This window comes from Syzygium oleosum, unplaced genomic scaffold (genome assembly GCF_021117445.2).
Source record: "Syzygium oleosum isolate NSW1041296 unplaced genomic scaffold, Sole_v2.1 Sole_v2.37, whole genome shotgun sequence".
NCBI classification, from domain to species: domain Eukaryota; kingdom Viridiplantae; phylum Streptophyta; class Magnoliopsida; order Myrtales; family Myrtaceae; genus Syzygium; species Syzygium oleosum.
Genome location: NW_026607521.1, coordinates 237702 through 261007, shown reverse-complemented (window position 1 = coordinate 261007; position 23306 = coordinate 237702). Strand labels below are relative to the sequence as shown.

Below are 23306 nucleotides of genomic sequence, written 5' to 3'. Positions count from 1 at the left end.
CAACTCAAACGCGTTTCTCTGCTTTCACTTTCATTATCAGTCCTTCTTGGCCTCCCTTGCTTTCTGTGAATGCACTTCTGTTGCTTTTTTATTTTCTGAGTCGCTCCACCCTGCTTTTTTATTTTTGGGAGAATCTCCACCCTGCTTGGAACGGCAAATACTTGCTCGGACTTGTGGATCAACTCGCTGGACCGGCGACCGGCTGGAGGGAGGAGGGAGAGGAGGGGAAAAAAAAGAAAATAAAAAAAATTCAAAACAATATTAAAGTATTATTAAAGTTGTCCACGTCAGCGCGGGTGACCGGCCGTCGGCCGGCCGGCGTCCACGTTAGCAAAATCCGGCCAAAATTGACCGAAAGGATTGCATTGGCACAAAGACAAAAGGTTTAAGACTGAATTGGTACAAATGCAAAAGGTTTAGGACTGAATTGGAACAAAAAAAAGGTTTAGGACTAAATTGGCACAAATGCAAATTGTTTAGGACTGAATTGGCACCAAAAAAAGGTTTAGGAATAAATTGGCACCAATGCAAAATGTTTATGACTCTTTTGGCACTTTTCCCACAAGCAGCGAATCAGACTATGAGTAGCTTTTAACAATTAAAATTCCACCATTGTAATCTTAGTATTGGATTGAAACCGAATGAGTATAACCTTTCGGAGGGGCCATTTTCTCCCTTCCAAAAAATTTCGTAACATTTTTATCAGTCTTCTACCGTAGCCAACGCCACAGAAAATTTATTTTCAGGTATGAAAATGTATGGCTGTGTCTATTCTACTTCATAGATTCATGCGTGGGTGAATCAGTTTGAGATTATACGATTGAAGTGACTGCAAAATGCCAATATATGCATTTTCTGATGTAACCAGACCAGAGAAACTACTGAACACTTCTATTTGGTGTTCAAAATTCTTCCAATTTAGAAACGACCGTCTTCTTGGAAACCTTTTCACTGAAACTCTTGGCTGCGATTGATAGATTATTTGTTGATTCCACGGCATTCGCTTTTTCCATGAAAAAGGTGTCTCTCCCAATAACAAAATTCTTGCTTGAAGTGGACATCTGAACGGTGATCTTGTTGACAACTTCGATTTTATGCTTGAATTCACATACGGAGCCACCTGCACACGCGGTCTTCCTGCAAGCACTTTGAGATTCGGCTTTGCTAATAAATGTCACGATGTCAAAGCTCACAAAGGACTACTACACCATGTGAGAAGAGGTCGCTTTCTATCAAGTATCCTATGGAGAGTCTTAACAAACACGGGAGCACACGATGAACGCCAATAACGAGAAACTTTGTGACGCCTTTCCGTAATGTCTCATGATGACGGCTCATTCCTGCCCGCATCTCCTTCGTGCAGCGTTGGGGAACTTTCTCCGAATTTGAATGAAATGCAGCTTGAATCTAAACAAGAAGGATAGGATTGACTAATTAGCAATAAATGAAGATATCTGATATCGTAGCGTCACAATCAACCCCATGAAAGGTAAGGTACAAATGAATAAACATCATTTGCACCAACAACAAATTCTAGGACATATCTTGCCACACATTCTAGGTGTCTCTGATTAGATCGCAGTCAGACCACAATCAACGGAGACTTCATTCGCTGACCGATGAAAAAGAAAACAACAGACTTGGGAGAACTAAGCAATTAGCACACTTCCCTTGTTTGTGTTTAGGAACAGAACTGATGTTAATAAGATTATGCTGAAAAGTTGAAGTGCCTAAACTACATAACATAAAGATGTGCTTGTTACCGGGTTATTTCGCAATATCCGATTAGCAAAATTCAGCAACATGGTATAGTTTGCTAGGAGGTGAGTTTCAACTTCACAAATTCAATGCGCCATACATGAGAACTGAGCTTATTTAATCAGAAACCTATATGACAACATTCAAAGGATATTATCGCACTAATAAACTTACAAAAAATGGAGGAGATTGTCATCATGCATCCTTGTATACTGATTTTGAGGCGAAATTCCAGAGCTCATATAGTATAAGCACTCAAATAAGTCTTTCATATTTATGGTATGACTGGCAATGCATAGCTCCCTTTGCAGAGCCTCATTGAGTTCGGGAGTGATATCATTAGAACGCGACCTCATCAAACTACTCTGCATCAGGGTAACACACAAAAAAATCAGCAAGTATGTATTTGATTAACAGATAGGTAGAACCTCCTGAGCATATGAAAAAAAGATTCAATTGAAAAACCAACATTCACAATCATTCAGGTATGTACTGTTGACACCAGAACAAGTGTTTCGATCTTCACAAGTATCAAAACTTCCTCAGAACACTCTAGTTGGCCCACGAGCCTCTTCAAGTTGGCCTTAGCTGTTGCTGATACTCCCTCTGCAAAATTCCTCTTCTTCACAAGCATCAAAACTGCCTCAGGACACTCTAGTGCATACCTCCCTTTGCAGAGCCTCGTCGAGTTCAGGAGAGATATCATTAGAACGCAACTACATCAAACAACTTTGCATCAGGGTAACATACAAAAAAATCAGCAGCGACATAAATGAGCATACAGAAAGCAGATTCAATTTACATTTACAATCATTTAGTTATGTGCTGTTGAGACCAGATCAAATGTTAGAATCTTCACAAGCATCAAAACTTCCTCAGGACACTCCAGGTGGCCCCAGAGCCTCTTCAAGTTTGGCACGCAAGATGGTCCTCAGCTGTTGCCGATGTTTCCTCTGCAAATCCCTTTTCTTCATTTTGACTGGTCTCAAGTATGGAATTTGAAGTAACTCAGCCAAGTTAGCCACACCCAAATCAGTCATGTGATAAAACAATTCCATGACAACAATAGGATCAAACGGGATGCAAACTAATTAGCAAATTCTTTCACAGACAAGCAAATAATTGTCCCAATTATGCAAAAGGTCATCGATACAGCTCATTGAATTGAAGTCCCAAAGTAAGTCTTGATCAGTACATGGACCAACCAAACCTATCATAGAAGCAGCACCAGTTTACCTTGCTCGACAATCTTTCAAAACATCAGTTTGACTATTGGTAATGTTAAGGTGGTCTACAATCATATATGAGAGACTAGCCAAAACAACTTTAACATTTATTTTTATCACCAACCAGAAACACTTGAACCTTGAATTTTTATTTTAGCTCAGTTCATCATACTTACTGGGAATTGATGCTCTTCTTAGGAGGTTCAAGAGGAACATCAAGGGAACAATAAGAAACTTGACAGGGTTTTCGTTCATCACGGAAAATTGGAAGGCGTTTGTCCCAAACAGGACATCTGCCATTAGTCAATTTGACACACCAAAGAAATCACAAAGGAACTCAAAATGGCCAAGGATTTTTTCAAGGAAAATATGAATTTTGGAGATAGGGAAATTCTGGGCGTAGTTTACAATATTGAGTGGCAGAAAATCATTGGCCTCTAGATGCAAATTTCAAATTCTGGGTTTACTGAGAGGGAAACCATTAATCACTAGGTAATTCTTGTTTGCCTATGTTGATATTTTCATTCTTGCCTCACAAGCCGCTAATCTGTTTGCAGTCTACAAAAGCTGCCAATGGAAGGATAAATGAAAAACATTTCTATAACGTAATCAACAGCAATCGTACGGAGGCAAATCCGAAGTTTCCAAAATTAATCAAGTAGATAGCCGATGTGGAGCAAATCATTCTTAAAAAAAAAATAGCTTCAAGAAAAGTATCACTCTATTCGCTCACGCTGGCCGGTAAAGGATGAAGAATCTTACTAGATGACCAATGCCTTCTACTGACATTTTGATATTGGCTGAAGCATCATGTAAACTTCTACGACCAAATCCACCACTCCTTCAATTACGTGCGACTAGCAATTTAGGAAAGTACAGAACCCTGTCAAGGAAAACTTTCTCATCAAAAAAAGATAGTGATGAACAGTAAGTCATGAATCTCAGAAGAAAGACGATAGTTTACTGCTTATCTACCTCTGTTAAGGAATCATGACTCGTCTCACTATTGTAATATGGGTATAAGATTCATCACATGATTATCACCGCAGTATAATATTTCAATAGAGATATCGAGACGGATCTCTACATAATTTCCAAGGATGCGTATTCTTTCTAGATTATTTCGGTGGCGTTTCCATTGAGTCGCAACCAGAAATATCCAAATCAACTAAATCCAACTTTTCAAGTCCCCGAAGCTGAGCAAGTTTCTTGCAGTCTTTAACTACTAGAGATCGTAACTTCTCACATCCCGTCAAATCTGGCAAAGCCTCCATTGATTTGCATCCTGTAAAATCCAATTTTTCTAAGAACTTTGCACCGTCAAGACCTTGAATTTCGACTAGATTGCTGCACCTGACAGCCACTAATTGCTTCAAACACCGTGATTCTGGACAGAGAAGCCTTTTGATGGAATTGCAGTCATCTATAAATATGCCCTCCAAGAACTCCAAATAATCATGGCCCTCAATTTCAACTAGGTAATTGCAATGCTGAACGCGCAAGCATTTCAGACGAATTAATTGTGAAAGCTCGGGGATGTATTGAAGTAGATTGCACGCTTGAAGATGAAGTTCTTCTAGGTGGATTAGGCTAGAAAGCTGTGGCAACTTGGGACTCTGACAAGAGACCCATAGATGTGTTAAGCCCGAAGGAAGCTCTGGCAGCGACCAGAGATTGTCACAGCCCAATAGGCTAAGGCGTTGGAGAGAAGAAAGATTTCGGATGCTTTTTGGTAGGTCAGGTATCGGTGCAAAAGCCATATCGAGAATCTCGAGCGAAGATAAGTCACCGATTTCACTTGGAATTGCCCCTTTCAGACTATTGCATGATTTTAGAAGTAGGGTCCGCAGATTTGTCAACCTTCCAATAGCACTAGGAAGCTTTTCAATCGCAGAACCACTCAAGTCCAGACGTTGCAAATTCTGTAAATCTGCAATTGAGCTAGGGATTTCTCTCAATGACTCACAAAAGCAGGCGCTCAGTGTCTCCAGCTTCCTCAGAGAGCCAATAGACGTAGGAATATTTGTAATAGCACCAACATAATCTAATAGAAGTTCTTCTAAATCTTTTAATTCACCCACTTCCTCTGGTAGCTCATTGAAACCATAACAGTTACTCAAGTCCAAGGTAACGAGGCTTTTGAGTTGGCCAATAGAAGGGTGGAGAAACCCCATTTGCCAACAATTGCTCAAGATGAGAATCTTCAACTGCGTGAAAGCCGAGAGATCAGGCATACATCTTAAATATATGCAAACTCCAAGATCGAGAACTTGTAGCCGCTTTTCCGCCGCCTATACAAAATAAGGAGAAGCTGTCAAAAGAAGAAGTTGATCAACTAAACACAAACAAATCCAAAAATCGCAAGAGGATAAAACCATCATGATTGAACTCCATCCTTCCCAATCCTCTGTGACCCAGGTGTTTGTTAAATCCAGCACCGCTAATTCTGGTAGATGCAAATTGGTCGGCCAAAGAGACGAATCAATTCCAAAGACACTGCACTGAAGCCATCCTACTTCAGAAAGGAGTTCGTTGATGTCACCGCCTGAAGCTTTCCGCATCAAGTCTTTGAACAAGAAGAAGCTCTGCAAGATTTTCGATTGTGTTTATCTGTGTTCGGCTGGATATGGCAAAGGAATTTGAAGAGACAAAATGCCAGACTGAATCCTTCTTCTTTTTCTTTTTTTGGGTAAAGTATGTTTATTAAGTGATGTGGTGACATTGGTTAGCGATATACTCTCTAGATTTCGACGGGGATCTTTTTTTTTGGCATAAATGCGTTAGATGTCCTAAAACTTATTACGAAAGTGTAATTGAGTCCTAAAACTTTCAAAAATGGCATTTTAGTCCTAAAACTTGTCACAAAGTACAATTGAGTCCTAAAACTTTTAAAAAGTGCAATTGAATTCTAAAACTTGTTAAATTAATCCAAACAAGTACTTCCTTTGATTGCATTTTATGAAAATTTTAGGACTCGATTGCACTTTTGTGACATGTTTTAGGACTTAATTGCACTTTTTGAAAGTTTTAAGATTTGGTTGCACTTTCGTGATAAGTTTTAGAACTTGATTACACTTTTTGATAGTTTTAGGACTCAATTGCATTTTCGTGACAAGTTTTAGAATTTTTAATATAAAAAGTTGATTTCAAGATAACTAAACGCAGTGATATGGTTAGATTAGGGTTTTTCTAATGGATGGATGGAACTATATGTAGGTTGTTGATGCTGGGCAATATCTTTTAGCAAAGCCTGCCATATGAAAGTTTCTGGAGTTCGACCCCAAAAAAAGAACGAAGAAGGTTTCCGGAGAAATATCACTTGTTTTTATTTACCTCCTAAAAAAGGAAGTGAAGATACATATGTCCGTGTGCATGAGAATGGCACTGTTTCAAAACAAATTGTTTTAACTTTCCTGCTAAAACGGATCATTTAATATGTTGAAGATGGTTTGAAAAAAAACATCCGATATGGCTTTGATTGACTTTATTAATAAAACCTATACTTTCCCCCAAAAGATCAATTGGTTAGATTTGTTTTTTTTGGTTAGTTTAATTCACTTTTACAGTTTGACTCATCTCTACTTTAAATATTCACCGGTGAAAAACTGCAATGGACATAATTTCTATTAAGTTTAATCTTAGGAAAAGTCACTAAATTGTTGTAATCATCCCACACCATCTTTCATAATTTTCACTTGTACATCAATCTAAACTGTAAATTACATTAAAAAAAATCTTCGTCAAAAGCTTCCAGGCAATTTGCATACACTTGACCAAAATAAACAAAAAGAAATAGGATATAACAAAATAGACAAAATCATATTTTATATATTCAATACAATTGGAATTAGTCCCACAAGTATTTCATTTTCCAAAGTTAAAATCATTTAATTTTTTTTCCTACACTAATTATCATCTTTCAACATTTCTGTCTGTTCAAAAGAGATTTGACTTTTTTTTTTCATTTTTCAAACACCTGTATGGGGTGCTCTTTTTGCTATCAATAAGAAGTTATTGGATCAACAAAACAGTGTGATATTGAATTGTAGGAACGAACTATTTCAAATTATATCAATAATATAAAGCTGTTTCCTTTGCCCAACATCTCTTGGTTAATTGCTAGGGTTAATTCCTCACCATTGATCGGTCATGAGCCTGTGAGGCATCCCAAATGGACAATACTATAATAATAAAGTGACATGAACATTGATAATTTTAGTAAAAGATAAACATAGTTGAAAAAATTGGCTTCATGCTGAAAATCATATATAATAAATACAAAGGCATGAAATTTTCTCTAAATAGTCAATCTTTCTTTTTTGAATAGTCAAGTTAGTCTAGCGGTTTCTAGCACAAAAGGGCATTGCCCCCAAAAAATATAAATAATATAAAACAACTTATTGCGGATAGAAATGTTTGTTATAAGAAATGAGCAAGGTTAACATGACAAAAACCTTAAAAAATAGTAGATTTTCCTAAAAATATCTTTAAGGGGATTTTTGCTATCTTATCTATTAAGTAGAGAAAAGAATGAAAAGAGATAGAAATAACTAGCAGAGGGATGGATATCTTCAAAATCAAAATGGAGAAAAAAATATATCAAACATTGGATTCCTAAATTACAGGAGCACCACAAATACATTCGGCCATACCAAAAAGCAAGCACATGTGACAAGTGTGAAACTTTTCCAATCTTATTGTTTTGAATGAATTATCTGTTATTGTAATTGGTACATACTATCTCTTTTTTTAACCAAGAAATCTTCATTTATTTGATCTATGATGTTTATACTTCATCTTGATTCATTATTGTAGTCCTTTAGATTATCAATATTTTCAACTAGATATGACAATTACATGCTTCTAGTAAATGAGATTTATAGTGTAAAATTGTAGTTAAAGGATCTTAAATTAACTGTAGATTAAATTTCTACATATGTAATTTATATCAATGAAATCGAATCAAATGATATAACTTTTCATTCTTGAGATACTTATAATCCATTTAACTGTTACAATTAATCTACGATGGACATAAAAGGATGTTTACATAGATTTTTTTTCCCTAGAAAGTAAGAGCATCTGCTCATCCTAGATGGAATATTAGAATAGATCAGATTAAATATATTAAAATAAGAGGGAGAGAAAAAAGAAATGTGTGACATATGTCACCTGATCATTTAGAACTCTTGAGACTCCCTCATAGTCTCTGTCCCATGGTCTGCTACGTTTCCCAAGCAGGTGCCCTTGGCAAAAAATGCTTATTCCAAGATCTCTCAGTTGATCATGCATTTCAAACTCACCATGATCTCCAATTTTAATTAAGCACCTCAACTTCAACTCTTCAATTCCTTGACTTGGATAAAACCCATGGTCCTCCCACATGTACATAGCGAATTTGCTCTCTTTGCCAATTAAAGAACAAGCAATATCGAGAAAAATCTGCTTATGTCCATCTTCTAATACATCATAACTTATTCGCAACATCTTTTGGACATCTCTATGTGGTTGGCTTTGTAATTGCTTCAGCACATCTTCCCATACTTTTCGGTTTGTTTGTTTATACAAGTATGAACCTACAACCTTAAGTGCCAAGGGAAGTCCACCCATGGTGGATATGATATAATGAGATATATCCCTAAAGTCCCACGGAGAATGATCCATACGAAATGCATGTCTGTTAAACAAAAGCAAAGCATTCTCACCATCCAATTCACCCAATTCATACTTGTAGTCTACTTCGAATTCAGATTGATCAAGAATAGCTTTATTTCTAGTCGTAACAACGAGCATACTTCCTGCCATAAACCAATTACGTTCCCCAGCCAAAGCATCTAGTTGATTTTTGTCATCTATATCATCGAGAAGAAATGAGAACCTTTTTTCCTTGGAATCTAGATTTGATTATATTAATTCCATCATCAACTCTAGACACTTCATTTTTCCCCTTTAGTATATCCGATACAAGTTGACTCTGTAGATGCGTAATACCGTGGCGCTTTGTAGTTTCTCGAACATCTGGAAGGAAGCTGACATGCACAAATTTATCCGAGAGTTGATTGTAGATGCACTTGGCAAGAGTTGTCTTGCCTATCCCGCCCATGCCATAAATTCCAATCATTCGAGCATAGATGGAAGGACTGTCTATCCAATCCATAATTTCCTTCAAATGACCATCAAGTCCAACTAGTTGCTTAGGCACATCTAACTGGAAATCTTCCTGTAACTTGCTTACAACAGTTTTGACCACGCGTTCTATTAATTCTCCCTCATGCCTGTCAAACAACAAAAACAATAAGAGATTATGAACCTAGACATAGTCTATGCGAAGTATTCGATCCTTATCAACTGAGCTAACCCTTGCTGGCTATAGGAGGTCAAATTTATCTGGTGGTGACCAAGCTTCGGAAGACTGAGCATTGGAGTCCTTTGTAGGCCTACTGTTTCGTGATTGGTACTATTGGCTGGAGGCATTGTCGTTTCTTTGTTTTTTTGCTTTGTACCGGAGGCAAATGTAAAATATTTGGGCGCTATGGAATGCTTTGGTTTTAGTTGTCGTTGGTTTAGTTTTCGAGGACGTCTTGGGGAGTACTGGAGTTTGTTGTCTTCGAGGCATTATGGTTGTCTATTGGGACATTTCGGGGATCTTTTCTGGGCTTGCAGTGAAAGTAATTCATCTGCATCTCATCTGTTCTGCATGAAGAAGAAAACTTACTTATCAAAACAGAAAAGTTCAGTAAAGTACCCGTTGGCAATTTTCTCAGATTCCCATCCATGTAAGTAGCTGACTTCGTTAAGTGCACATTGCCCTTCCCGGATATCCTTCTCGTCAAAACGCTCCTTACTCGAACGGAAGGCATTTCCAAAATTTCCTGTTAGATGCCGCACCTCCGATGGGGCAACTTTGTAAAAAATGGGCAACACTATGTGCGACGTGCTCTTCTTGCGGTCCATGATACGAATGAGCTCGCGGAGGCACCATTTGCTCGAAGCATAATTTTCGGAGATGACAGGGATCGAAATCTTAGACCGTGCGATGGCATCGAAAATCTGTGAACCAAATTCCTCACCAATTGGGATGCTGATATCGTCCCTGAACACACAAAATGGTATAGTCCCTGCCTTGACCAAACTGTGATAGAGGTAATCGGTGAATCCCTTGCGGGTATCCGAGCCTCTAAAGCTCAAGAACACGTCGTATTGACCATTACCTACAACTGCGGCTTCCGGAGAGATGAATGAAGAAGTGGATGCTCCCTCGGTGCTCTCTTCCTCTTCTCTCTTTATCTCTCTCAAACTCTGCCCTCTGTCCATGAGGATCTGAAGTAGGAAGTTGAAACGAAACGTGCTTTTAGGATGCTTTTCTGGAAATGCTTGTTGGCTTGGTCCACTCCGAATAACGAGTACGTTAATTTCTCCCCAAAATGTCCACATCAAGTACTTGTTCCGAAACACATATTTGAAACATGTTTAAATATTTAAATACATATTTAAACAGATTGAAGTGTAATTAATCGACTTCGTTAAAACACATTTGAACAACTACATAATTTTGACGTACGTCAAGTTGAAATGAAAGACAGCTTTTTCTGCGGCTTAAAGGGATTGATGGACAAAGAAAGATGCTCTTAGAATGCTTTTCTGCAAATGCTTGTAGTCCTTAACTTATCAAGCGAGCGAAGCTCGTACGATCCTCGGTCAGCTAATCGTGTGTAAAAAATCAAGTGCTTGATAATGTTCAGCATACCTCGTGTCCTTACAGCCACGGATTCTGCTCACAAACAGGTGGAGTCAGCTTCTTTCGGACCTCACCCTCCAATCAACGTCAAGCTTGTTGGCTTGGTCCGAATTACGTGTTTCTTAATTTCTCCGCCTAGGCAATGACGACACGGTCTTTAGTTATGTAAGCTGACAGTCGTTTCAGTGTGGAAGATTAGGTGGCCCTGAAGAGGCCCCCAAAAAGCCCAAGTCATTTTTGAAACCCATTTAAATATTTACACACATACGGAAACAGATTGAAGTGTAATTAATCGACTTCTCTAAAACACATTTGAACAACTACATAACTTAACATACGTCTACGATATTTAAAGATGGATTCTTTCGATTCACACCCAAGATATTGAAATTATGTAGGAAACTCCATGGACGCATCTTCCTATGATAATAAGCACACACGATGCCTTACCATAATCTCCGACCTAACTCTTATATTTTTTAGCCTAATATATAAACAACCCTAACTATGTCCACCACCTCGTTTTCGCAGCCCCTTCTGTCTTATCCCATTTTCATTAGCCAAACTAATGTAGTGTCATGTAGTTATTGCCCAATGGACCTCACCCTCTAAATGCCTGCACTTTTTGCCACCTTTTGGTTTAGTTCAATTTATCCATTTTTCTCCATCCAAGATGCAACCAACTATTTTGCTAATTATTTAAACACACCCGAAGCATATATATTAAACTCTTCAATTCAAGCCAACAATTAACTCAGCAAGTTACGCTTGAAGTTCATATAAATTCAACATCAAAATTTAAACAAAATAAGTAGGCATCAACCAACCGAATTCAAGATTACCAAAATGATCGATCTAACTTCGTGCCCGGAGTTTTCACTTACCTGGATGGAATGTGACATCCTGAAATTTGCCATTTTGGGATTTATGAAATGAGTGGTTTTATGAACGTACTTGTAGCTAGGTCTCGCTCGGAACTGGCCATTCCTGGGATACTAACCGTTAGGGAAAGGCTAATTAGGGATTTAAATTCGTGCGACTAAAGAAATTCGGTCGTGAACTGACTTTCGACCATAGAATCGTTGAGGTGACATTTTGAGCCAATGTAGGCCGATCTTAGGATAGTTATGGGCCGGTTCGTCATTGTCATACGAGTGGATCACGGGTGATTCCGTTTGACCACGAGGTGAGTTGACGAACGATCCAGAACCTATACCGAATGATCGCGCCGTCGGAACTAGCGATCGATCCTCGCGTTTACATTGACAACCGAGGTCGTCACGATCCGAACGAACTTGCACGTGACTTGATTTAGTATCAGTCACGGGTCGAATATGCGAATTTCCCCAAAAGCCGCCCGTTAGCCCGAGACACGCTCAAGTTACGTTATTTAAAATTCAGTTATTAAATTAGAAACCAATTTGGGCATTGAAAATTTAGGAAGTCACGACAGGACATTTGGACGACGTTGTTATTAGCATGTTCAGTCTCGGATTTGCCCGAATCCTTCAGGAAAATTCAATTTCGGCGAGAGATGAGGAAAGTGACCGTTTTACCCCTAGGAATTTGTTAAGGGCAAGTTTTAAGAGGGAAGGGCATTTTGCCCTGGCTTTGGAAAATGACAATTTTACCCTTGGACTTTTTGAGAAATCCCAAAATTGCCCTTGGATATTTTGGAAAAGATTCGATCCGGGCCGTTGATTTCAGGATAAGATCGAATCTGGACCGTCGATTGAATTTGTGAGAGAAGGGCGAGATCGTCATTTTGGCCCTAAATTATTTGGTTTGAATATTAAAGGCCCAAACCTCTCTCTCTCTCCTCATTTCCTCTCTCTCCCTCACGGCAGCCCCCCTCCCACCGTGAACTCTCTCTCTCCCCTTGGGCGATCACCGCCGCCGCCGGTCACGCCCGCCGAGCCACCGCACCGTCGCCGCGGAGCCGTGCCGCCGTTCGCCGCCGTCCCCGCCGATCGCCGCCGCTTTCCACTCTAGCCGCGTTAGTCTAGAGTTTGGTAAGTCGCAATCTAACCCTTGCCTAGGACATCGGGTATGGTCGGACTCGTTTAGACGCGGTTTAGGGTAGTTTAGGGGTTGATTAGGGTGTTGATCGTGGTTGTTGGTGGCTAATCATGGCTGTTAGTGGCTGTTGCGTGTTGGATTAGACGTCTGGGAATGAGTTTCGGTGGTTGAAATTCGGTAGAAATCAATTCGGGTTTGAATCCTTGAGGTTTGGTGTGATTCTCGGATTCGTGACTACTGTATCCGTCCGGTTTGCTATTTTTGTGGAGAATTTTGTGAGCCGAATTTTAGGAAGTTTTCTTCATGAAAGTTGCTCCCAACATCTTGACGTATAACATATTTTAAATTTGGAATTTTTGGAGGCCATTTGGGTCGCACGAAAACCATTTTCAGACCGTATTAAAACTGCCCGGAACACTGTTCATCCCGACCTTCTTGTCTTGTCGAATTTTTATAAAATTTTCCAGAGCTATTTTCAAGAAACTTCCTTCACAAAAGTTGTTGATAACTTTCTTTTCTATAACATATAAAAATTTCAAAGATTTTTAAGGTGATTTGGGTGTTGAAATAAATGTATTTTGAGGACAGAACAGTCTGTTAGAGCGAACTGATTTTGGTCTGATTTCGAGGGACAAAAAGGCATGGTTGCAGATTAAACCGGATTTCGTGTTCTCCATAAGAAATGTTTATCAAGATGTTTTTTATGATATATCCAAAATTTAGAATTTTTGGAGTTCGTTTACTATTTATTTTGATGGGATTTCGGTCACTGTGTAAACTGCCCAAATTTACCCTGATTCTTTGGATATTCATTTTTATGAGCGGAATGGTGGGGGTGTCGAGGTTGAATAGTTGCTGCCAAGAGGACTGGAATTTATGCTTGAATGTGTGTTATATGAGTTGATTTGAGGATGAAATGAGGATGTTTCGAGGCTGGAGTGAGACTGAATAGAGTGTCGGACGTTGTGGGATGGAATTGGCGAGCTTAGGGCTCGATTTAAGGACAAATGGTGTCGGTTTGGTGTGTGGTAGTATGGCTGGATTGTGGTGTTTAATATGCTTGGAAATGTCGAATTTATGCCTATGAACGTGGCTGTGTTTGTGGGCCCATGAGTGGCCTTGTGTGTTTATTGAACCGTGATTTGATGGATTGAAATGTGCTTTGTTATGTGCACGCTCGGGCCAAATTAAATTAATTGTCAAATGGCCATATTGGATGCTTATTGAGCATGGAATTGTGTGTGAATTGATGCGTGCACGGGCCACGTGTGATTGGCCAACTTGTTTGGCAAGCGAGTGTTAAGTGTGTGAATGAACAAGAAATTGTGTGTGGTGTGGCATGTGCGATCGTGGGAATATTTCCGTCCTGAGGCCGTACGACCACGCGGGACGATGCCCGGTATTACCGGAAGACTGCCAACCTGAGGCGTGTACTGTAACGCGGGCCCTGGAGTGTTGTGATGAGTTGGTCGCAGTGGACCTGAGGCGTGTACTGTAACGCGGGTCACTGGCGAGAGTTGTGGAAAAAGATGTGATGAAACGGGAACAAATGCATGAAATGTCATTAGAACATGCATGTGAGTGGAATAGTGCTATTGTAAAACTAACGTGCAGGTTGCGTGTATTGAGAATTCGGTAAGTACGATTGTGTGGACGTTGTTTGTGTATTGCTTGATTCGGTGTCTGGACTTGTCTGGAATACGTGGTAGCCTATGTAAGGTTTAGGTTGTGAACTTATTGAGAAGTGTCTCATGGTTGTTTCAACCAAACCATTTCAGAGCACCCGCCCGAGCCATGAACCTTCCACCGCCGTCGCAGCGTTTTGGGGCTGTTATGCACTCTGATCATGATGTTGTAGGATAACCCGATCGAGATTGAGGCCGAATCGGAGTCGTCGGATAAGCATGTGCCTGATGAGGATTCGGATGAGGATTCCGAAGAGAGTGAGTCAGAGTGGACGCCATCTAAAGGGCATAGGGATTAGTTTGGAGCTGAGGAAGACTTTGGAAGTGCCCCATTTTTGATGTAGTGCTTATCCAGGCTACTAATCTTTTTGTGATATCGGTGGTTTGCAGTTTAGTAGTTCAATGTGCATATTTTGCTTTGTGGTTTGTAAATTGGCGGTTGTGGCATAAGTTTATGTTGTAATTGGACATTGTACTTAATTTGAGGTATAGTATAAGATTTGGTGGTTTGGCAATTTATTCTCCCTAGTACCCCTGGTAAATCATTGTCTGGGTATTTGTTGTTTCCGCCGCGATTAAACTCTTATGGGTTTCGTTTGGGTCGGCGACATTTCCTAGGACGTCGCACTAACTCGACCGAAGAGGGATGTCTCGAGCTCGATGGGGTTCGGGGCGTGACATGGAAAGCTTTGGGTGGACATGGAACTTGATTTTTTTCCTCATGACAAACATCGTCAGATCTTGACCTAACTCATACCAACACGAAAAGCTATGACCTAGGTTCCACGATGATCAAGTCTATTTTCCAACGGTATATGGCTAGTACACCGATTCTAAGTGTAGCTTACCGAATTTGGCTCTTTCCTAGAGGGTGTCATCTGATCCTTTCACCGGTGGGCATTCCGAAAAACGGTGTTTTCGGACCCCTTTTGACCGACCTACTGATCTCTGTGCGGAGTGAATTATCTACGGATGGAAAGCTCTTTGAGTCTACTGGCACTCTCTAGTTGGGGGTTTCGGCTGATTTTGACTCTATGGCCGTCGAATTTGTGATTTTCCTTGAAGCGTCACTCTGCTCAACAAACTCTCCCTTACTTCGGTGTGCTCTGTCTCTCTCTCTCTCTCTCTCTTTCTTTTCTCCTCCTGCGCGAGGCCTCTCCCTCCTTGTTTATCTTATCCTCTCGCTGACACACTCTCTCTCCCCCCCTCTCTCCTTTCTTTTTCTCCTTTCTTTCTTTCTATCTTTTCGTCTTTTCCTTTTCGACTCTAACGTCTTTTCACATCATTTCAAACTCCACTTCACCTAATGTTACTACCTTTCTATTTCGCCGGAAATGGCTTCTGCGACGAAATATAATTCACCGAAAGTCGTTTTTCGATTTTTAATGAAAGGAGACCAAGTTCTAGGTCTAATTCCAGACAGAAGTAATCCAGGCATGAATAAAGGATCTGATTGTCTTGACTGATAGCACAAATTTGATATGATGATGAAATTTGACTTGAATTTTATAAAGCACCTAGACGAACTCGTCCAATTACTAGCGGCATCCAAAGTTCATCGAAATGATATTACAAAGCTACTAACTAAGAACATAAACATCTGCAACTAAGGAAACTGAAAGTGCGAAACTAGTAAATAAGGATAAAAGATAGCATTTTGGTTTGTATGCGTTGGGGGGGGGGGTTTCTGTTGGCAGCCGAGTGTTATTTATAATGTAGACTGGGTAACCGTCTTCGACATCATGTTCGATATCCATCGTTGATTTCATCTTCACCGTTCATTTAATGACATCTGTCCGCCAACTGCTATTAATCTTATCTTTTGTCCAAAGTGATAACTGTTCTTGAGTTCTTTCTATGTTGACACCTGCTCTTCTTAGGATGATAATCGTCATCCAACTTTTCTATTTCTGGCACCTATCCTCCAAGATGATAACTGTTTATCGAGCTTATTTGTCCTCTGATATAGTAACTGTCATCAAGCCCATTTGTCTTCTGATATAATAACCATCATCAAGCCCATTTATTTTCTCGGATGATAACCGTCATCGAGCCTTTTCTCTATGTGACACCTGTCCTCCGGGATGATAACCTTCATCGAGCTTTTCTCCATCTGACACTTGTCCTCCGGGATGATAACCATCATCGAGCCTTTTCTTCATTTGACACCTGTCCTCCGGGATGATAATCGTCATTGAGCCTTTTCTCCATCTGACATTTGTTCTCTGGGATGATCGAGCCTTTTCTCCATCTGACACCTGTCCTCCGAGATGATAACTATCATCGAGCCCTTTCCGGCTTGACATCTGCTCTTCCAAAGCGTGGACTCTCATCGAGCTCTTTCTGATTTGAAACCTGTCCCTCTGAAGCAGGGGCCTTCGTCGAGCTCTTTCTGGCTTGACACCTATCCTTCCGAAGCAAGGCCTTCGTCGAGCTCTTCCAAAGCATGGGCTCTCATCGAGCTCTTCTTGGCTTGACACCTGTTCTTTTGAAGCAGGGGTCCTCGTCGACGTCCTCGATGAAAATTGGCTTTTCCTGGCTTAACACATGTCCAAGTAGGGTTTTCATCGACGTCCTCGATGAAAATTCCCTTGGTATTTTTGGTCCTCATTCATTGGTTTTCTCTGAATTTCAAATTTTTCGTCTATGACTGCCAGCATTTGCCAGCTGTTTCACTTGCGTGAGTCATCTAGTACAGGTTACGTCATCCTTTGACGTTTTATTTATTGATTTTATTTCAAGTGTCGACAACCTAATTAATTTTAGGTGTCAACACTTTCCAACAAAATCACTATTCACTTTTGACCATATTTTAATGTTCACTTTGATCGTATTTCCTATTCACATTGACCATATTTGAATGTTCACTTTGACCGTATGTTCGTATATGTGCTTGATCGGAAGTGACCCACTGAGTGTCCATGACCATGAATGAAGAAGAGCATTTAATCTCATAAATTATGTTAGAAAATTGAAATTTCGGGATGTCATGGCAAATGCGGAAATAATTTATCAAGGATGGATATTACTGCGAGACGGATAAATAAGTGAGATTAAAGCTCAAGAATTTCGTGGTGAGGTAATCAGTGAAGCCCTTACGACCTTGCGAGTACCCAAGCCTCTATAGCTCAAGACATCATCGCAAGGATCGCTTTCCCCGTGCCTGTTGGCATTGGATAGATGAACGAATATGTAGACGATCTGTTGGTGCCCTTATTTTCTGCATTTGTATCACTTCCACTCGTTTTCCTCTTCTTGAGAGGGTTACAAGCGAACAAAGAAACAAGAATTTGGTGCAATAAGCACCATAGAAGAACGCCCTAAAATGAACTGATGCATTCCCTTGTTTGCTTTGTTCTGGTTCTCCCCTTTGATTGAAATACTGAGGCTGAACTCGACTCAAGAAGGGAAAACAGACCGGGTCCGTCTAATTGTTCGTGATTTTCCCTACTTGTAATTTTCCTTACTAATAGTAATATGTTGGTTACATATCATTTTATGACTATCTCTCTTTTTCATATTATGTAATTTCCTTTTGTTGTCGTAAACTCCATGAATCCTATGATTTGTAATATTTCACAAAAAACAGTATCTACCTAATGAATATCTTCTTCTACTGTTAATAAATTATCTAATGAATTGTAACATTCTTGTGGCATTCGTAATTGTCATCACTAATAGTAATTTATTTGTAATTTTTCATTACATAACTTTTTTGGAGGGTTTAATTTTTCTTTGGTGGTCGTAAGTTCTCCAGAGCCTGTGAATAGTAACCTATTCGGTTAAAACTAAATTTCTTTTGCGTATTTTTAGTAAAATATTTGAATTGATCGTAATTTTATTTTACTCTTAGTAAATGTTTGACGCCTACGTTTCAATAGTTTTCATTACACGTTGTGATTTTTCATAATCTGTAAATTCGATCAATTGTTGCATCCGTAACTTTCCTTCATTGTGTCTAAGTTATGACAAACATCGGTTTTGCAAAACAAATTTGACGGACCACGCTTTCTCTCCCTTCGATCTAATGGTCCACCTTGAATGTGGGACCAAAATCACAAGAGAGAGCTTTGACTTATGGAATTTCCGTCACAAATAGTGGAGTTTTATTTATTTATTTTTGGCCAAACAGTAAAGTAGTGGTGGAGACGCTATTTTTCCATAATTTGTTTTTTAAATTCATTCCATCTGAACACACACACACACACACACACATATATATATATATATATATATATATATATATATATATATATATATTTTTCTTCTCTCTCCCTCTTTGCTATGCTCTCTATTTGCTTCCACCAACGCCCTCTTCACCAAACACTCCCGCTCCCTCCCCTTCTTTAAATATCATAGACTCTGCAAATTTTCGCGATAGGGACATCCGCCAAGTGCCATACATGGACGAACCTGCCTCATGCCTCCGGCAATACTTTACCAAAACAAAAGCATACTTTATTTTCCACTAAAAAAAGTTGATTGCGACATTCATTGTCGCCTACATTTTCAATAGACTAGCGTAGTCTCCACGGCAAAGAATTTCGGAAATTTTCTATAGACTAGCGTAGTCTCCACGGTAAAGAATTTCGGAAAATTAGTCAAGTTGGTAAAAGGTTTAAGACTTTATGTGGGTGAATCTTTAAATTAGGTACATAGTCATCCTAAATGAATGTTCGAAACTTGAATTAGATGACTTGTTTCAATGCATATGTTAAAGCGGTCATGTGGTATCTAATATTTAAAGGAAAAGAAAAATAGCGAGCATAAAAAAGAGTCCTGGAAGTGGTAACTGATGGAATGAGGTGTTGAAGTTCAGGGTGCGCGTGAAGAAATTTCAGGAATAGAATTTCTGTTTCAGAAATAGGTTGGATCAATTATCCGTTTGATAACGCAATTTTATTTTTTTATTTCTAGAACAAATTTCTGTTTCAGAAGTAGGTTTAGAATAGAAATAAAAAACTTAAAATTTTTTACTTTTTGATTTTTGTTAGAAATCATCTCTCTACTCTCTCTCCTCACGACTCGCTCTCCTTTCTCTCCTAGTTCCCTGCTGCCGACATCGTTGCCGCCCACCGACCGTCGCTGTCAGACGCTGCCAGCCTTCGCTGCCGTCCGTCATCATCGCCTACCGTCCGTTGGCATCGCCCCTGCCAAGTTGATGCCGCCGTCAGGGAAATAGAAATTTTATGCTGTTATCAAATGAATTTCTGTTCTGGGAATAAAAATTTTGTGTCGTTATCAAACGTATTTTTCTGCTCAGAAATATATTTTTGGAACATAAATTTTATTAATCGTGTCCTTAATTGAGCTAAGGTGTTCTTTTTTTTCTTTTTGTTTGGAATCCAATGCACAGTGCTTTAAAGCACCAAAATCAACTAGCGATCCGCCAAGCCCAATCAAATTGATGGATCTCTTGACTTTTTTGAGGTGATGGCAAATAGTTGTTACTCAACTATGCTTTCACTTCAACTCATACGCGTTTCTCTGCTTTCACTTTCATTATCAGTCCTTCTTGGCCTCCCTTGCTTTCTGTGAATGCACTTCTGTTGCTTTTTTATTTTCTGAGTCTCTCCACCCTGCTTTTTTATTTTTGGGAGAATCTCCTGTTGGGATTTTGGCATCCAAATCCCATAAAATTGAATGAAAAGTGTGTGGATGAAAGTGTCCCACATTGAATAGAAGAGAGATGGGAGATTGGTTCAAATAGTTGAGCCTCACAAATGGGTTTGGGCCCCAAGGGGTACCCCACTTTTGTGGAAGGGAGAGGACCTACGCCAAGCTAGGTCGGTTCCCCCCCGCGCGCGCCGCCGCCGCCACGGTCCGTCCGGCTCGGTTCCGGGTCCATTCTCTATCGGTTTTTTATTTTTTCCGAACAGGCACGTTGTTAGAAATTAATTAATTATTTATTTTTTGGACAAACAAACATGTTTGTTCGTGAGGTTCGGTTCGCCCGAACGAAAACCGAAGCCCTTCGCGACTGTTCACGAACCGAACCGGTTCAAGTGAATCTTCGCTACTGTTCACGAAAAGCGAGTCTTCATTACTCGCAACTCTTCATTTTCGCCACTTTATATGACCGAACAGTTTAGTTCGGAAAAGAGTGACACTTCGTAGCATTCATATTCCCGCGAGACATTTTTCCCGACGCACTCTAGACATTCTTCACTTCATCATTTCGTGCGATTATTCTGCGAAATTGCGTTCGAAGGGGTCCTCCGAATACGTACCGCTTCGGAGGAACGAGATCCGTTCTATCCTGGGAGACGATTGTCCAATATCCTCGGGTACTGATTGAGGGGCCAAATTCGTCTTAAGGACACGACGTTACTTCGTTGGGCTCGGATCAACATTTTGTTTATTTATTTGTACTGCTTTCAGGTTAGTTTTCCTAACGTTTGGTTTCAGTTTCTTGTGTACGAACTTAGCCGATTATAATCTTAAGACGAATTTTCTTCGGTTCTGTTCGTATATTCATATGCGTTGTTCATTGACTTTTTCTGTCAAATATCTAGATTGCCGTTCCTTTAACTCGAACTTTTGTATAGTTCGTATGTTCCTTGTCATAGTCGTATAGGAATACGATTCTATTTGTACATTCTGTTCACATATTCTGTTCGTAAACAAATTTTTTTGTTTCTGTTCGTATTAAAATTTTCAATTCTGTTCGTGAACAAGTTTTTCGTTTCTGTTCATATTAGAAATTTTCAATTCTGTTCATGAACAAAAGATTTTGTTCGTAGTCATATATTTCCGATTCTATTCGTGAATATGTTCTGTATTTGTATTTCAGAAATGGCTTCAACTTCGACTCCGGTCAACCCTATTCCGAATCACGGAGAAAAGCCAGAAAAGTTCAATGGTATGGATTTCAAGAGATGGCAACAAAAGATGTTGTTCTATCTCACGACCTTGAACTTGGCTAGATTCCTCAATGAGGATGGTCCTAAATTGGACGTTGGAGAAGCAAATAAAGAAAAGTTGGCTGCTGTGGATGCATGGAATCATTCTGATTTCCTGTGTCGCAACTATGTCCTCAACGGTCTGGACAATACTCTCTATAACGTCTATAGTCCGCTAAAAATGGCTAAGGAGTTAAGGGATAGTCTGGACAAGAAATACAAAATCGAAGATGCCGGACTAAAGAAATTCATTGTCGGTAAATTTCTGGACTTCAAGATGGTTGATTCAAAGACCGTCTTAAGTCAGGTTCAAGAGCTTCAAGTGATTATGCATGATATTCATGCTGAAGGAATGACTCTAAGTGAGACATTTCAAGTGGCTGCATTCATTGAAAAACTGCCACCATCTTGGAGAGATTTCAAAAATTATCTCAAACACAAGAGAAAGGAGTTGTCACTTGAAGACTTGATTGTTCGGTTGAGGATTGAGGAAGACAATAGACTCTCTGAGAAGAAAGTTGGGAAAAACCTAGAGGTTTCAAAGGCCAATGTTGTTGAAGAAGGATCAAAACCTAACAAGAAGAGGAAAATGCCTAGCAAGTCTGGGAGAGGATTCACCCAAGGCCCGAAGAAGTTCGTTGGCAAGTGCTTCAACCGTGGCAAGTCCGGACATCGAGCCAAAGACCGCAGAGCCAAGAAAAGACAGAAAACTCAGGCTAATGTGGTGAAAGAAATTTCCAATGGTGTTGATGATATCAATCTAACTGCTATGATATCCGAGTGTAATATGGTGGGAAACCCTAAGGAGTGGTGGATTGATACCGGAGCAACTCGTCATATCTGTGCAAACAGATCGATGTTCTCGTCCTACACAACTGTGGGGGGTGATGAAAAACTTTATATGGGTAATTCATCAACCTCTAAGGTTGAAGGTGTCGGAAAGATTGCTCTAAAGATGACATCTGGGAAAGTTGTGACACTAAACAATGTGCTACATGTGCCAGACATACGCAAGAATTTAGTGTCCGGATCTCTTCTTAGAAAGAATGGTTTCAAGCTGGTGTTTGTGTCTGATAAGTTTGTACTCTCCAAGAATGAGATGTATGTAGGAAAGGGTTACCTTAGTGATGGTCTTTTCAAGTTGAATGTAATGACTGTTGTACCCAATGATGTTATGAATAAAGTTGTTTCTGCTTGTGTGCTTGAGTCTCCTAATTTATGGCATACTAGATTAGGACACGTTAACTATAAGTCGATAAAGAAATTAATGAATATGGGACTGTTGCCGAAGTTTGAATGTCCAAGTGAGAAATGCCAAGTGTGTGTTGAATCTAAATTTTCTAAGCCTCCTTTCCATTCTGTAGATAATAGAGTTACATAACCTTTAGATTTAATACACACAGATATATGCAATATGAAATCAATACCGTCAAGAGGTGGTAATAAGTATTTTATCACATTTATAGATGACTGCTCGAGGTATTGTTATGTTTATTTGCTTAGTAGCAAAGATGAGGCTATGAATGCTTTTAGAACTTATAAGTCCGAAGTTGAAATTCAGTTGAATAAGAAAATTAAAATGATAAGGAGTGACAGAGGAGGTGAATATGAATTTCCTTTTGAGGAAATTTGTACCGAGTTTGGTATCGTTCACCAAATGACTGCTCCTTATACACCACAATCAAATGGTGTGGCGGAAAGAAAAAATCGATCCCTAAAGGAAACAATGAATGCATTGTTGAACAGTTCTGGTTTACCGCAGAATTTGTGGGGGCAAGCTGTCTTAACAGCAAATTTTATTTTAAATAGAGTATCCCACAAAAAGACACAACAAACTCTCTATGAGAAATGGAAAGGCAGAATGCCTAACTTGAATTATCTCAAAGTGTGGGGGTGTTTGGCTAAGGTTGCGGTTCCTAAGCCTAAAAAGGTTAAGATAGGATCAAAGACTGTTGACTGTGTTTTTATTGGATATGCT

The 23306-nt window shown here is 39.5% G+C and overlaps 1 protein-coding gene and 1 pseudogene across 2 annotated transcripts; both read right to left on the bottom strand.

The window, feature by feature from the left end:
- Positions 1-793: 793 nt before the first annotated feature.
- Positions 794-2702, bottom strand: LOC130135754 (phosphoenolpyruvate carboxylase 1-like). Of its 2 annotated transcripts, XM_056305460.1 has the most exons (4): positions 2561-2702; positions 2261-2380; positions 2060-2123; positions 794-1409 (listed from the first exon to the last, which is right to left on the bottom strand). In XM_056305460.1, exons 1-4 carry the CDS (start codon positions 2570-2572, stop codon positions 1183-1185), a joined length of 423 nt encoding a protein of 140 aa, XP_056161435.1. In that variant the 5' UTR covers positions 2573-2702; the 3' UTR covers positions 794-1182. The 2 variants fall into 2 exon arrangements, with proteins under 2 accessions (XP_056161435.1, XP_056161434.1); XM_056305459.1 differs by having other exon boundaries at positions 2261-2562.
- Positions 2562-15601, bottom strand: LOC115669056 (disease resistance protein RPV1-like; annotated as a pseudogene).
- Positions 15602-23306: the final 7705 nt, after the last annotated feature.